The 17,350-nt window shown below is 42.8% G+C and overlaps 1 protein-coding gene across 8 annotated transcripts in view; it reads right to left on the reverse strand.

The window, feature by feature from the left end:
* TNIK (TRAF2 and NCK interacting kinase) overlaps positions 1-17,350 on the reverse strand; it is a 393,297-nt gene that overhangs the window by 64,815 nt on the left and 311,132 nt on the right. For 5 of the 8 annotated variants that reach the window (XM_043874417.1, XM_043874418.1, XM_043874419.1 and 2 more), the window contains 4 exons: positions 12,697-12,807; positions 11,634-11,720; positions 10,363-10,551; positions 860-1,024 (listed from right to left, as the gene is read on the reverse strand). In XM_043874417.1, the coding sequence (XP_043730352.1) occupies positions 860-1,024; positions 10,363-10,551; positions 11,634-11,720; positions 12,697-12,807 (552 nt within the window). The remainder of the gene's footprint in view (positions 1-859; positions 1,025-10,362; positions 10,552-11,633; positions 11,721-12,696; positions 12,808-17,350) is intronic. The other 3 variants (XM_043874424.1, XM_043874420.1, XM_043874425.1) reach the window with 1 other exon arrangement.

The raw sequence follows: 17,350 nt of genomic DNA on the forward strand, positions 1-17,350 counted from the left end.
AAATTCCTCTAAAACTTCCAGAAACTTCCCCCTTATCTAAAAGTGAATAAATCTTTTCTTTTCCAAATAGCTTAGAACAGTGGTTCTGAAACTTCAGAGTGTATCAGAATCACCTGGAGGCTGTTAAATCACAGACTTCCAGCCCCACCCCTAGAGTTACTGATTAGCAGTCTGAGTTGGGCCTGAGAATCTGCATTTCTACCAAGTTTCTGGGTGATGCTGATGCTGCTGGCCTACGGACCACAATTTTAAAACCACTGGCTTAGAAAACACAATTTTACTTCACCTAGTCCATTTAATTTTTCCAGTTTCAGGCTCATGCCAAAATTCCAAGGAACAAAAGATAATATAACAGTTTATATACACATCAAGCTTCCTTGGTGGCTCAGATGGTAAAGAATCTGCCTGCAATGCCGAAGACCTGGGTTCGATCCCTGGAGAAGGGAATGGCTATCCACTCCTGTATTTTTACTGGAGAATTTCACGGACAGAGGGGTCTGGTGGACTACAGTCCATGGGGTCACAAAGAGGTCTACAAAAATTTTACCTTTGGTAATTACAACTCACAGGATGCCTGTTCTGGACTAGCAGAAACTTCCACGGTTCTCTTGAGAGGCCAATTTACCAAGAAGTGACTTTGTGATTAGCTTAAAGTTAAGAATGGTGCTTTTTTTTCCTTCTCACTTCTCCCTCTATCCTGCACATTAAGTGGGGTCTCCTATCTTACTAGAGATTTGATATGAAAAGCCATGATTTGGCTGGTCTCATACCCAAATCCATGTTACTATTCCCTGTTACTTTTATTAGACTTTATTGTACACCTTGTTGAAAAACCCAGTGGAATGAAGGGACACTGTACCTGGGGATCGACTGATCTGAGCATGGGGGGTGTCCGAGCAGGCTGAACACCACTGATGCTGAAGGACTCCGACCGTGGGGGCAGGTTGGGGTCCGATATCCTGTTGGCAACCTTGTGAGGCATGGCAGGTGAACTCTGCCGGTTGAGCCTTGACCGTTCTTCTACCTAGAAAACCAAAAAAAAAAAAGGTGCCTCAATGGATAGAAGCTGATTTACTTCCTAGTCAGGATTTTGTGTAGTCACCTGCACAGCCATTTTGCATCCCTCCAATCAAATCATTTTAGAAAGCTGAAGCTCTAGCTGCTCTGCATCAAAAATTTGCAAAAAGCTCTTTTCTGTCAGAGTAAATAATAGCATAAAAAACACATAGAATACTTAAGGCATCACCCTTCCATTACCCATTATCTCATGCTATTCTATTGGCTGAGAATTTGGGACCTGCTTTTTAAGAGTTTCTCATGCATTAGCTGGAACACTGTCCTGTTGATTGGTCACAAATCCAGGGCTCAGTCAGGGAGACAGGCAACTATGTCAGGTATTACAATCGCTTGGGGAAAATAGAAAATTGCTTTCAGCTGACAAATGAGACAGGACGGGGAAGAACACGGAAGGGGTGATAAGAGGATGTGCTCACCCTCCATCGCTTCCTACGCCCTACTCATGGGCAAGTGGGAGTCTTGCTCAGTGAACATGGCTTGTCTTAAACTGACTTCCTGTATCTTTTTTTTTTTTTCTCTTGAGGGCCTTTTCTTTTCAGGTGTCTCTCTTCCTGTTCCCTAAAATACTCTGCCCCACTGCATTTTTTCCACTCCAGCCTAGACTCCACTCTCTCTCTCTTCCCCTTCTTCTGCCTGTTTTCCCACACACACGGCACTTGTTCTTGCTTCTCCTCTTCTCCTCTCCAGCCCTCTGGACACTTCATTCCCTTATCACTCCCTTTTTTGCAGTCTCTCTCAGCCCAGAGGAGATAACTAAACAGAAGTGCCTCAGAGGGAAGGCTCAAAGGACCCAGGAAGGCTATCTTTATAGGCAAAAGTCACCCTTAGTGCTTATTTGTTGCAGACAGACTGTGGCAGTGGAAAAATTATAAAGAAAAATGTAGATAGACAAAATGCACACTGCAAGACATGATTTAAAATCTTCAACAGCTTTAAAAGGTCTAGCACTTTTCTCCAGATCCACCTTGTCCTGTCCTTTATTTCTTCAGGGTCAATTTGACAGTTGCAATTTCCAAACCCACTGGGGCAATATTTCCACCCTAATGACCATTAACTCTCTTCTGCTGACTCACTAAGTTCGTGTTGTAACAGCCTGTTATGGAACCCACATGTGGGTCCTCAAGACACATTTGCATGTAACAGCTAAGATCCTTTATTCATTTTACTTCCTGATTTGAAATAAAAAGTCAAAAGGGCTCTTCTTTCCCATCCTATTCTGAATATTCCCAGAGGCAGACTCAGTCTCATACACAAAGTCAGTCTATTTTTAAAACAAAAATTAACTACAAACATGTTAACATGTTAACATGTGCTACAGTAGAGAAGACCGCCCTTCTGCCTCTACACAAGCGTCATCTGGACACCTCTTCCCTGGCCAAGGCTGTGCATGTATGTACAGTTGACATCCAGTTGACTTTGGTTTTGAAATTCCATGTCTCAGAAGCTTACCGCATACCAAATAAGATAATCAGCAAAAAACCAGGGCTATAAACCAGAACATGTATACTTTGTAGATGTGTGTGTACAAAGCATTACATCATCAATAATTGTTTAGCTATTGCATTGAGCAAAAGGAAAGAACAAAGCCAGCTTTGAGATGAGAACACAAACAGAAAGTCCTGAAAACCCACTGGTTTGCAAACCCTGAAAAGATAGCCCTAGATAAACTGAGACCAAGGCATGCAATGTATTGTTTTTCCAAATACTAGACTCTTTGAGAAGAAGATGACTATTTCTAGACCACTGGAGTTAGTCAAATATTAGTCATTTTCTTATTTCTAGGGAAGATCATTAAATAGAAAAATCACATGTATAGGTACCCCTCAATATTCAAACCATTGTTGTCTGAGGTCAGAAATCCAAGAGGTTCAATTCATCTTCAGATAAATAATTGTTTATCCAAACTGTAGCCACTTATTACCTGATATTTACGAACCAAATATTGTAAGGAAGTTAAGATACCTGCCATTCTTTTTTTTAGCTGTAAAATATCCTTAGACTGTTTTAAACCCACATTCAGAAACAGTATATTAAAAACAACAGCCGAAAAGTCTGTCCCCAAAGATCTCCATTGAACAAAGGTACCATTTTTGAGATGAAGAATTATTTTGGCAACTGCCAGGAACAAATCTCCAGGAAAGGAAGCACCTTTGTCTCTAATAGGACCATGGGCCACATATGCCCTAAGACTGTTGTTAGAAATGAATGGGGCACAAAAAGGGATGCTGATATTCACAGGCAGTTAATGGGTTTGATTAGTCATGTGTGGATATCGTTGTTGTTATTCAGTTGCTGAGTCATGTCCGACTCTGCGACACCAGGGACTGCAGCACACCAGGCTTCCCTGTCCTTCGCTATCTCCCTAAGTTTGCTCAAACTCATGTCCATTGAGTTGATGATACCATCCAACCATCTTATCCTCTGTTGTCCCCTTCTCCTTCTACCCTCAATTCTTCCCAGCATCAAGGTCTTTTCCAGTGAGTTGGCTCTTTGCATCAGGTGGCCAAAGTACTGGAGTTTCAGCTTCAGCAACAGACCTACCAATAAATATTCAGGGTTGATTTCCTTTAGGATTGACTGGTTTGATCTCTTTGCTGTCCAAAGGACTCTTAAGAATCCTCCAGCACCACAATTTGTGTGTGGATATTCCTAATGTATTTCTAGTAACATTGCCTATCCCTTCTCTCAGTCTGTTTACATACTAAATCCTACCATCAGTATGTTTCAGTCTTTACCATCATAAAGTATACGGTATGAATAATCTATTGTTACACTCTGCAGATTATTTCAGGATGAATCCAATGTGATGAGATTTCCTGGGTTGGAGTTTGTCCCCAGAATCTGAAAATCTATATAAGTGTAACAATGAGGCATCAGGCTACTCTGTCTCAAGAAAATCTTGTCCTAAAGTCTTCAGGGAAATAATGCTGTCTGTTGCTTTTGCACCAAAGGAACAGCATGAATACTGGGGTAAAGATACCAAATCAAACATCCTAGTAACAGTTTCAGATGGACAAAGGTCTGTCTCCTGATTCATCACATCTTATGTTTACTAACTGAACACTCAGTGAGACAAAAAAGGTGTTTTCCCCCAGATTAAGAATATATGTGATTAAAAACTGGGTTTCAATGGAGATATATTTCAAGCTTCCTTTTATAATATGGTTTTAAAAAAACATGAGTCTTCGCTTCAACCTCCTGCTACCAAGAAGACGTAAAATATCTTAAGTACCACCAAAAAAGTGTTCTAGTAGCACTGTATAAAGAATGTCAAGATGCCATTCCCTAACAACAGAAGACATCTGTTACAAAGGAGTTCATACTTGATGGGATTATCAATAAATATAGAGCACTATATTAGGAGAGAAAGATCAATTTTACCATAGAATCAGGCTTTTTTCTTATTAAAAGAATCATTTTACCATCAAAACTAAAATAACTTTGAATAGGTTTGAATCACTTCTGCAGAAATGCTATACTATTTATTACAGCATTACAGGGAAAAATAAAAAATAACTGTGGTCTCAGAAATAAGATTCCACTCCAGGCAGGACTGTGTTATCCACTGGGTAACACAGGAATGACATCTAAGCCCTCTGAGATATATAAACGTAGCACAAATACAGCAGACCTGAAAATAAATGTGTTGATTACAAAATTTAAAAAAATTTTCAAAACAAGTAACTATGTTGAAACATGTATACAAGTATAAACATTACATCAATGTCAATTGTTAAATTGTTTTGTACATTTGAAAACAATTTATAGCTTCTAATGTCTCACGAGCAATATGAAATGTTATCTGCTGAGATTTTTCAAAACAAAATCATAGAAGTAGTTTTTAAAATGTTGACAACAAAATATATTTACTGTCATATGGGTGCATTTTAATAACACTTTATTAAATATATGACTGTAGGGTCTGTGGGAGTCCATGTAGGTCTTGGAAGGCCTACTTAAGAGCTAGTATGGTGAATTGAACACAACTGTATGGGAAATTTCCCCCCCACCAACTGGACAAAACATTTGATTTTTGTCTTTACTGGCAGTGTTGGAGGAAGAGAAAGAAGTTAAGAGAAAGAAGTTCAATGACCTTTAAGTCCTCATTAGGTATTCTGCACTCTCTGGGCACATGAAGAGGTGAGTCATGCTGTCTTCTGGCAAAACCACATGGGCAGATGGTTACTGAGCAAGACTGGGGCTACCCCTTCTCTGGGGCACCCTGGAGGACAGAGGAAACACTCATTCCTTGCTGAGTTTGCTCAAATTCATGTACACTGAGTCGGTGATGCCATCCAACTATTTCATCCTGTCATGTCCTTCTCCTGCCCTCATTCCTAGGGAATGCTTAAAATGTAGTCTTGTCAAAGATAAGGCCCTGGAGTACTTTACCAAGATCTAACCAATGATTGCACAAGAAAAGTATAGATCCTCATGTGAATGGACAACTTAAAAGTAAGGAGGCCAATCTTTAGCAGGCTGAGATGGGAAATTAAAAAGTGTGTATCCATCACTGGAGAGGGATAAGTGGAGGAGATGGGAGATGCATGTGAACTGCTCATGTGAAATCCCAACCAGAAACAACAGAGGCAAAACACTTATTCCTTGTGGGCAACAATAGCCTTTGGAGCAAAAGAGAAATATGTTGACTACTTCATTTGCAGTTGTAGAGTGCCTAGAGTTTGAATGGCACATTCACATACATGATTGCCCAGGATCCTCCCAACTTTGAGGGAGAAAGTACAGATGGGTAGGCTATACCCCAGGAAGGCTAGGACACTTCAAGGTCACACAGCCTGGAAGTGGAAGAATAAGAACTCAAACGAGCTCTTTCCTTTTTCCTGCCAGGTCTGTTTCATGCTAAATCTTAAGAGAGATAAACAGAAACTAAGGAAAGATGGGAACAGAGATGTAAACTCTCTAAATAGTTATATGAGAGCTCATATAAGATAACTCAAATAAAAAGAAAAAAAAGTATCAGTATAGAGCAGAGAAAACAGGTGGAGAAGGAGTTCTTATATATCGGGATTTCAAAGCCCAGTGAACTGATGGAATATAAAGAGACATCTTGGCCCATCATTTGCTAAATAAAACCATGACCAGATGACTGGCATGTATCACAGAGAAAGAACATGATGAAGTGTTAAAAAAAATGAAAATGCCATCTCATGCAATACTCATAGATAGAACATTCTGTTGCTGCTGTGTGTTGGTGAAAATTAAAAAAAATATATTGTCAGGCCCTGATAATCACAGCCATTATAAGAAACAGGAATCTGTACCATTATAGGTACATTTCTTTGTACAGGAATCTGTACAAAGAAAAGGGCATTAAAAGAAAAGGAGTATCCATCTTTCAGAAAGAGCCAGTGTGTGTGTGTGCGTGTGTGTGTGTGGGGAATCTTTAAATTTTGCTGATGTTTAATAGTATATCATATTGATGTTTTTACAGAACAAATCTGACTAAAATGGCAGGGAATTTGAAAGGAGCGAGAATGTCCCCTACTTCTCCTTTTAATGGAGACATTAGTGTCCCTTTCTGGCTGAAATCTGAAAATCAAAGCTAATGTGACATTTAGGACAATGACAATACTCAGGTAAAGGATAGAGAGAAGAGTTTAACAAGACTTGCCAACAATCTAGTGTTTCCATTTGTTCTCACTACATCTGACAAATTAATAAGAGAGGAAGTGAGAAACACGATGATGACTTATGTTTTACAAAATGAAGAACAAAAACGTGAAGGATGAACCATTATAACAACATTACACTGCTAATGAAAAAAATGTCGATTTGCTATAAGGAAAAGAAATAAGTGGATGGAAAAGTAATCAAAAAAGGAAAACTCAAGATGATGAGAAGGTGTGGTGGTGTTTTAGCTGCTAAGTCCTGTCCGACTCTTGCGACTCCATTGACTGTAGCCTGCCAGGCTCCTCTGTCCATGGGATTCTCCAGGCAAGAATACTGGAGTGGGTTGCCATTTTCTTCTCCAGGGGATCTTCCAGAACCAGGGACCGAACCTGGGTCTCCTGCATTGCAGGCAGATTCTTTACCTACTGAGCTACCAGGGAAGCCCAGAAGGTATAGAGGTGAGTTAAAAACAAATACAGGAGCAGATTACAAAAGAGGCAGCTCTAAGTGGAAGACGGCTGGTTGGTGTCTTCAAAGGCATATGGTACAAAAAAGCTCAGAGCCTCTATCACAGGAGACCATGACATTGCTGCCGCCTCATCCCTGGTGAGGATATTTTCAAATTTATATCCTGGCATGTGGAAAAGAAAATGGTACCTCATTTTATACCTCCAAAAGAGAGTTTAACCTGGGTTCTTTTTATTGGTTGATAATTAAAACACTGCTGAGCTAGAAATTCTGTCCATACATAAAGTCTTGAAATGTATTTTACTGTTCGGCTACTTTCAACTTCACCTACCTCCCTACTATAAGAAAGAAAAGAAATCTAAATAAAGCTCTAGAAGAAAAGTTCATACATTGCTGATAGAAGCACTGAAAGATCAAGACAATAAGGATCCTTACAGTCATTTTTATTCCCATTTTAGGAAGTGGGTGTTAAAAAAATGATGAATCAAACTCAGGCAGACAATCATTTGTTTTTACTTGTATACCAGTTGCTACAATCCCCAATTTAGCACTGTCATTCATTCTATCATTGAAATGTTTCATCTTTCTTCTAAAATAGGAACACCCACTCAAAGACTTGGGAACTGCTTCATGAAGAGATAGGTGGTTAGTTGGAAGCTGCATTGGTTAGTGGTTAGTTGGAACCACACCCAGGAAGTTAGGATTAAATATAAAATCCGAAAAGAAGGTGACCCTAATGGTAAAGGATCTGACTGTCAATGCAGGAGACGGAAAAGATGCTGGTTCGATCCCTGGGTTGGGAAGATCCTCTGGAGTAGGAAATGGCAACCCACTCCAGTATTCTTGCCTGGGAAATCCCACAGACAGAGGAGCCTGGTGGGCTACAGTCCATGGGACTGCAAAGAGTTGGACACGAGTAAGCACACAGGCACACACACACATGTCCAAAAGTGCATGAAGCCCAAAAGAAGAATACCAGCTATCAGGAAGCCAGAGACCTTGGAAGATGTCACCCACCAGAGGTGGCCCAGACTCAGGATGGCCTGGGAACCTCACACTGAGAGGACCTGATGACACAGCCATGCTGTTTGCACGCCCATCATCTAACTTTTCTTTACACTAGGAGCCTGGCCGAGAAGCACAGGGGAATCAGGAGGTCTAGAAAACTTCCCTGATGATATCTGCAGAGATGCACCCCCAGGAATGCCATGGCCCCTGAAAGCTTGGTGCCCCTGAATTAGTTCTGAATAGAGAGGATAGGCCAGCCAATTTAATGATGAGGACAGATGGCAAAGAGAAAACAATGAAGTTAAAATGTTTAAGTGAAAACAAGAATATGCTGAGTAGCGGTGAAAGGAAGGAAGTGGAAACTGCTTCACGTTTCTCCCCCTTTCCTGGTACATCTGTGTATGAGGGAGCTGCCCAGGGGAAAAGAGATTCTGGTATGCTTTACAAGGCATCTCAGTCCTCTCCAGGTGGTGTCTGGAGGGATCTGTAGGTGTCCCTTTCCTAAACTTATGCTTGGGGCTGGGAGCTCTGAAGGACAGGTGGTCATGCATCCAAGAGAGGTCGTTTAGCGATGCAGCACTTCTTGGAGGAGACGAGCTACCTGTATGGATGCATGAGTTCATGCCCCGAGGTCCACGTGGGTCTCTAGGCCCTTCTTACTTGCAGTAATAGACACTGGGGGCTCATCACTTTGGAGATGTTGGGAAAGGACAAATGACTTGGGGTCCTGACTCTGGAGGTGGGCCACATCCTTGGGGGAGAGATCACTTTGTTGATCTCACTGTGGTCCTTGAAGCTCCCTGAGGCTTCAGCTGATCTTCAAGACCAAGTCTAATAGGATAAGCTGTTTCAACTTTCTTCCGTGAGTGATGCTCAAACAGGAGTCCTGATCTGGAATCATTAATTGCTGTAGGTGCTACTGGTATTAACTTAGTAGAGGCTAGTTTTTCAGCCTTCTGAACATCTGCCATGATCAGCAGCTGTGAATCTGCCTTAGCTGAGGGTTTCAGCTTGGCATGGTTTAGCAGTGGAGGAAAGCGGCACATCTTTGCTAGCCAGGAAGAATGTCAGCGGCCGTTTAACAGCAGTGGTTCTGCTTAACTGGAAGAACAGATGAGTTGTTAAGGGGTTGGTGCTATACCTGCGGGTAGGATCACAAAACTGAATTACTGACCTGGGGGAAAGAGGCAATTCTTACAGACACATAGGTAAATACAAATCACATTTACAGACTTTAAGGGAAAGTGATCAAAAATGTTCTTTATATTGAACTGAAGGATTTTCTCTACAGATTTAGTTTTTAAGTTTTAAAAGAAAAAAGTTACCAGTTTTATAAAAAATAGTACACAATCATAAAGGATTTAAACAAAAAGCTTAAAGAAAAGACTCTGTAGTTTCTACTCCTCATACACAACCATTTTTTATATTAGGACAACATAATTTCAAGTGTTTTCTATAGATGTGTAAGATAGAACAGAAAAAAAACTTATAAAAATAGGGTCTTATGTTAAGAAATCCAGTTCTAGTAATATTGTAGTCTAGATAACTTGAAATAAGCTCTAGCTATAAATATCTGAAGATACTAGGACAAAACGTAAAGTAATATAAATCACTCTTTTGAATGACTAGTTATGCTTACAGGAAAATAAAGGAAATCATTAGGTGCTAACCCTAACCCTTCTTTAGTCTAGTAGTTGAGCAGATGAAGGATCATTCCCATGAAAGTATTTGTAAAAAATATAAATGACCTCCAACCCTGTAAGTGAACCACAACCACAAGTCTGGGACCAACTGTGTCTTCACTGGTATCACAGAAGAAAATAGGATATTAGTGACAATACTAATGATCAGTTTCAGGGTCTAGGTATGGATAGGAAATGATCCTACCTAAAACTCCTTAAGTCTTAAATCACATTCTTCCACTAAAAATTCTCCAGCCACAAACTCAATTGGATTCCAATACAGAAAAAGATTTTCTGCTTCCTGCTGTTACTTACAAAAAAGAACCACAAATGGATTGAGGTGTAGAAATAAGGTTATAATTCTTCCCAAAACAAAGCATGTGTGTCTCACAAAAGTTATTTTCCAGCTTTGTAGTTTAACTTTCTGTTTCTACAGGAGAAACTCATTATGGCCCGTATGCTCAAGGCAGTGTAGGTACAGGCTGCGCTTACTTACCTCCTTGGCCCACGCTGGTTTCTCACTAGGACTCATCCCCTCTTTGTAATGATACAGTGGCTTCTTCTCCACAGGCCTCTGCTCCTGCCGCTGATGCTGAAGAGAAACCAAGTAGTCTCTCTCTTGCTTTAGCTGTCTCTGTAGCCTTTCTGCTTGTCTCTGTTCTTCCAACTGCTTGCGCTTATATTCCTGTCCAGATCAGGAAAGGAGAATAAAGAAAAGGCTACATTACCATAGGGAAACCATTGGTCAGTACCAGGGAAGCATGCAATGGAAGCCAAAGAGATGATAAATAACAAAGGACCTTAATACAACAAAACCACAAGAGGACACAGGGATGTGCCATGGAGATAAGGCATAGCCTCTGGTTAGCATCTGCACATAATGTGGCATTTAATGAAAACACTACTGTTTTAATGGCAACCCCTATAGAACAGCACCCTTCACAAAGTGACTTGTCCTCGATGAATTGTAACCAAGAAAATGGCAACAACGAGGACATTTCGATGGTCAGTGCACAACCCCTGTAAGGAACTGTCCACTTTCTGGTTTAGTCATTAAACTATTCAAACATGTACAATTTACAAAACAAAGTAAGAACCTAAAGATACTGCCTAAATCATCTTTCATTTTGACAAAACTTGGGCCAACAGAAACCATTAGCAAAAACATGTACAGGCTTAAAAAAAAAAAGAACACAGTGCCACTGAATAAAAAGTTACGTTTAAAAAAAAAGATACACCAGGCAGCTCATTTGGAGAGCAGTGCAATAAGGCTGAAAACAAACAAACAAAAAAACCCCAAAAAACACTTCAAGTGGAAGCTGCCTGAGCAGGGAACACAAAATGTTCCCATCGTGAGGGTAAAACTAATAGTCTGCAAATGAAATATGACTCCAGAGCTGAGTGGTTTCCTACGGATGAGGGATACTCTGCTGTGATTGTATTCCAGCATGTTGCAAATGACTGCGAACATTACTCTGCAATAAACACAGTGGGTCTCAGAAACAGCCTGGACTTGGACTCAGACTGGATTCACGTTGAAGTTTTGCAAATGGCTGGCGTTAATGAAGAATGTGCAACAAGTATATTCAAAGTTGTGACTCGGCACCCTGGGTCAGGAAACTCATTAAGTTTTAGAAGATTTTCCAGGTCCACGAGGCTGGGTGGATCCCTGTTTCCTGACTGGCACGTTAGAGACCACACACACACACACACATACACACACGAGATGGACACGGAGCAGACCAGCGGGCTTGGCGTTCCCATTACCAGAAGTAGAGCTTGTTCATGCAGTAGCTGCTGTTGTAAGATCTCTAACTGCCTCTGCTCCTCCTCCAGCTGTCGCCTGATGTACTCCTGGAGAGGCAGGCAGCAGAGAATGCAGAGGAACACAACGAGAGGGAGAGGGAGAGAGAAAGAACCGGTAATTTCAAAGGTGAGAAGAAACTGCCAAGTGAAGTGTGGAAGAAAGGAGGGAAAAAAAATACCCCAACACCTCTTCACTAAACAGGAAAGATACCCTGCACCACAGCAAAAGCACGTCAGTGCAGTCAAAGGCACAACAGCAGCGGATGGAGACAGCTCAATGCTTTGCTGTGACGATCTGGTTTTGAGAACCCAGCTTTTGCTGGTGTTGTGGTTAAAGTATTATCCATATACTTTTTATTTTTTGGCCATGTGGCATCTTAGTTCCCAGACCAGGGCTCGAACCTGTGCCCCCTGCAGCAGCAACATGGAGTCTTAACCACTGGGAAGTCCTGAGAACCCAGCTTATTTTAAAACTTTTCATTATAGGCTCCCTCTTTACGGGCTACCTGAAATTAACAAGGCTGTACAGTTCAGAGGCTGCTCGTTGTAAGCAGTGGGGATAAAATAATGGCTGAATGCCGTCGTGAACTGTCTTTGTAAAGAAACCATCCTGCAGTTTCACTGCGCTGCCCAAACATGATTCTAACAGAGAGAAAGGGCCTGCATCGACGGCTCAGAGTCATGGAGACCAGAGCAGCGTGAGTAGGAAAGCGCTTCTGAAGCGATGAAAGAGGAGGACTTGGCTCATTTATCATGCCTCAGTGCCACTCTCAAAGCAGGTGCCCTGGCCTGGGAGAAGCACGAAATCAAGGTGTCAGGGGACTTCGGCTCGGGGAGGAAGCCAGGTTGAATGAGCAGGCTTTGCCCAGGTTGTGCGTTTGACTTCTTGAATAGGTGAGAATAGTTGCTGCAGCAAGAGTAAAAACCGGCTTAACCCGAGCAGACCTAAGAGAAGGTGACCCAGAGGCGGCTGGCGCTGTGTTCACGCGGGGCCGTCGGCAGGGCTCCCAGGTCCCCGCGGTACCTGCTCATGCTCTGCGCGCCTCCGCTCCTCTTCCCGGCGCATCTGCTCCTCATAGTGCCTGCGCTGCTCCCTCTCTTGCTGTTTCCGCAGCTCCTTCTCTCGCCTTTGTTGCTGTGGGGGAAAAGCAGACGACCATGAAGGAAATCAGCAGGGAGAGCCGCAGAACCGTGGACGTGACTGACTGTCCGCGAGACGCCTGCACGCCTGAGGGCCTCTCACCTGTGCTATCTGGGGACACACGGGTCGGGATGGGGCGACAGCAATTCAGTATTTATCACACAGGTGAGCTCCCCAGGTTTATCTGTCTCCCAAGAAGTTCCCGCTCAGAGCTTCCTCCCAGTTGGCTGATGGGGGTTTTCAAATCAGGGGTGGGTAACACAGATGGATAGCTTCCCTGGTGGCTCAGTGGTAAAGAATCTGCCGGTCAATGCAGGAGACGTGGGTTCAATCCCTGGGTGGGGAAGACCCCCTGGAGAAGGAAATGGCAAGCCACTCCGGTATTCTTGGCTGGGAAATCCAATGGACAGAGGAGGCAGGTGGGCTGCTGTCCATGGGGTCACTAAGAGTCAGATATGACTTAGCAGCTAAACACCACCACCACTGATGTATAATAAATTAGTCATTATATATCATCAAGCTGTAAGATTCTACAGACTTTAAAGCACATTCACAGTGCAAATGCTATTCAATGTTTTTCACACCTTGTAGGGCATAAATGGAGAAGGCAATGGCACCCCACTCCAGTACTCTTGCCTGGAGAATCCCAGGGACAGCGGAGCCTGATGGGCTGCCGTCTATGGGGTCGCACAGAGTCGGACACGACTGAGGCAATGCAGCAGCAGCAGGGCATAAATGGGGCTTCGCTGATGGCTCTGATGGTAAAGAAACTGCCTGTAATGCAGGAGACCTGCGTTCAGTTCTTGGGTTGGGAAGCTTCCCTGGAGAAGGGAATGGCAACCCACTCCAGCATTCTTGCCTGGAAAATTCCATGGACAGAGGAGCTTGGCGGGTTACAGTCCATGGGACTGTAAAAGTTGGGCATGACTGACTTAGTGACGAAACCCCCAGGGCATATACAGATGAAGACAGTAAAAACCAGAGAAGTGAAATGACATGTTCAAGGCTACACAGTAATGATGGCTGAGGGTGCAACAGAATCCAGACTCCCGACTAGGCCATTCCCCCTTCTAATACACCATGTTGTCTTTCTTTTCTGGAGTGTTCACAAGTAAGTGTCAATTTCAACTTGTCAGACTGTGAGCTCAGGAACCATCATCTCATACAATCACCATACCTCTGAAAGTGACACCGTGGCAAGCACCTTTCATACTTTATCTTATTTAATTTTCACAAAAATTTTCTGAGATAGATACTATAGTACTATTATCCCCCATTAAATGAGAAAACAGAGGCATGGAGAGATTAAGTAGTTGTTCAAGGTCATACTCATATGCAAGGTCACATTGAGTAAATGGTAAAGCTTGATTTGAAAGCCTGACAACATGACTCCAGTCTGAACTCCATCAGTACAGAAGATGAAGAGGCAACAGGAGTGACAGATCATAATTATTCCAGCTCTTCATTATACTCTCAGTAAAAGAGAACATCTTAGGAGTAGTGACAGCAGCCAAGGTTTCTCAGCCAGGGATGGTACCATTCCCCAACCCCTGGAGCATGTGGCACGTGCAGGGGCATGTAGAAGATTTTCTGGTTGTTCCAGTGTCTGCAGGGTCATGACTGGCATTTAGCCAGGGATGCTAAACACCCCACAATGTGTGGGACACACATATATTACAAAGTATTTTCCCTGACCACACACCTTTGGAGAAATACTGAAGTCTCTTTGGGTAGGAGCCCAGTACTGACATTAGGATTTCTTCTTCCTCAAATATGGGGTTTGGAGGGGCTGACCAGAGAGGCTCTTCCCTTGTAACAGTCTCAATAGCACTTGGCTGAAGAAACATGAGTATCCAAGATAAGATGGACTGTGACTGCATCACATTGATGAGCTGGCTCTAAAATACCTGGAAAATAGCTCTCTACTACAAAAACTTTGTTCCAGCCCCAGATAAACCAATGACAGATATTCAAAGCTTCCCAAAGAGGCCCCTTCTTGGCACTTGCAATCCTCTAGACCTGCTCTCTTCCAATAACCTCCAAGGATCATTTGAGACTCAATGGCTATCACTTCCAGAACAAGAGTTGCTTGTCCATCTTAGACAGTAGGTGATGGGGAGCTTCTGGAAGACTACAGGTACATGCCATCAAATGTCTTGACCAGATCTGCATTTTCAAAAGGGCTCCTACCTGCCTCGAAATGGGCAGGACCAGAAGCTGAGAATGCAGTGTGTGGCCATTCGATGGGTCCAGGGCACCCACGAGCTAAGCAAAGGCAGCCAGAGAGTCCATGTTTGTTATCGCTGCTGAGACACAGGCAAAAGGAAGAAAAACTAAAAAAACTGTCTGGATTTCCAGTCAGTGCAAGGACTGTAGTGGACGTCAACTTAGAAGAAGAAATTAGAATTAGGCAAAAATAAAATGGGCAGAATTTGGTGACTGTGGGGCGTGTGAGGCTGAGTGGTGAGTGAATTTCTGGCCCAGGAGCATGGCAGATGGTGTGATACAGAAGTTTAGGGAAGGGATGAGGCATGTGCTGGGGAATAGAAACGAGTCAAGTTCCAGACAAGTGATTATTTGTTTTACAGAAAAATAATACAGGAGGATGGGAGTAGAAAACATCGTCATATGAACTGACTGAATAATTCAGATTAAAGACCCAAAACAGAGATATTTCCAACACTTAACCAAAGTGAATCAATGCCAGCACAGAGAATAAAATAATTATGTGTACAGATCTGGCTCCTGGCAGGAAACAGCCCTAATTTAGCTAACATTTCAAGCTTTTTTTACTCCTACCATCAGTCTCTTTCTTGACGAAAAGAATATAATCAAGGCTTTTGATGATTTAGTAGATTTTTCTGTGAGGGATGTGTACATTTCCAACCCCCTTTTTAGGAATCGATACTGTTTGATAATGACATGCCACTCAGGTCCCTATGCAAGGTGTACACAGTATTGATTGCAACTCAGGAGGGTCTGAGCTTCCCGAACGCTCTGTAGTTTCTAAGAAGACACTCGAAAGTGACTAATAATTAATAATGATCTCATCTAGCTCAGTCACCGCTAAGGCATGGAGGCCTCTGCCAGGGCTTCGGCTCCCGCGGTGAGACTGGAAAAACAAATCACTTCTCCAACCTTCCGAAGGCACTGTGCCAATTCCAGCTGCCATGCCTCAATGTTAACGCCTTTCCAGGGAAAATGTTTGTGCTCTCTCCTCCTGGCTGAGGGACGGTTTGAGGGGACACACCAACACAGGTCCAAGAAAGACCAAGACCCTGGCCTCTAGCAGACAGCTTTACAAAGATCGGAGGACTCTTGCTGGAAGCAGCAATTGAGAGCATGGCCTGTGTTTGATCCCCACTGGACTGCCCAGCCCCTCGCCGGGGGCCTGCCACCTGGCCAGTACAGAGATTTTGTTGAACTGAACCAAGTATGAAACTCAGGGCAAAAGAAGACAGTACAGTACCATTTGGTGGCCCAGTGGTAAAGAATCTGCCCGCATGACTTAGCACGCATGCACACCAATGCAGGAGATGCAGGTTCGATCCCTGAGTCGGGAAAATCCTCTGGAGAAGGAAATGGCAATCCACTCCAGTATTCCAGAGAAATCCCACAGACAGAGGAGCCTGGTGGGCTACAGTCCATAGGTGCAAAGAGTCGGACAAGACTGAGCAACTAAACAACAACAATAATAGTACCATCTTAATTTGGGGAGGGATTTCTATTCTTATCAATACTTATAGTTAAGAGCACACTGTGCCTTTTCTTATGGTTATTTGAGATGTCTCAACTACTCCACAATATAGATTGTGGACAGGGTCTCTGATGTACTCCGGTTTTTACCTCCTACTATATCCCATAAAGGGTCTGATACCATTGATGTCTGTTGTCTTACATACTATAGATGAAGCAGCAAGAGAAAAAAGGCTCCCAGAACCTCAGGCCACTCCTTCACCCTTTGATGCCTTCCTGGGCCAGAATATTCTTTTATGCTGAGTATAGGCAAGGCTTGGAATGCTTTTCTAAAAAGAGCCACCCATGATGGGCACTGGCATGGGATTTATTTTCTATCCTAGAGAAAGGAAGAAAAAAAGAAGAGAGTAAGACTCAGGGAATCAAATTGAAGCTTAGAGAAATATACTGTTCCATGTCACACAACTGGAAAATGGTGGCACCTCCAAGCAAGCCCAAGGCTGTCTCACTCCACATCCTTTCCACTCTGCACCCTACTATCTCCTGACCCCTAGTACCTGAAAGAATACTCTATCCATTGGAGATGTATCCAATCCAGGTAGGCTATCTCACTGCTTTTATTCTACTTACTGAATCTGAGTTTGATTCCTATGACATTCTGGTAGATTTGGGGAAAACATGATGCCTTTGTGTACATGTTTTGGGACCTTCTATCTTTTACACGTATCATGTTTCCCATTATACAGACTCAGACGTAACATCCACATTTGAGAATTGATATCCCAAGGCTGCAAAGAGACAGATCATTGTGGGGAAGAGAGCAGTTATGAGAGGCCACAGG

Source organism: Cervus elaphus, chromosome 19 (genome assembly GCF_910594005.1).
Source record: "Cervus elaphus chromosome 19, mCerEla1.1, whole genome shotgun sequence".
Taxonomy (NCBI): Eukaryota; Metazoa; Chordata; class Mammalia; order Artiodactyla; family Cervidae; genus Cervus; species Cervus elaphus.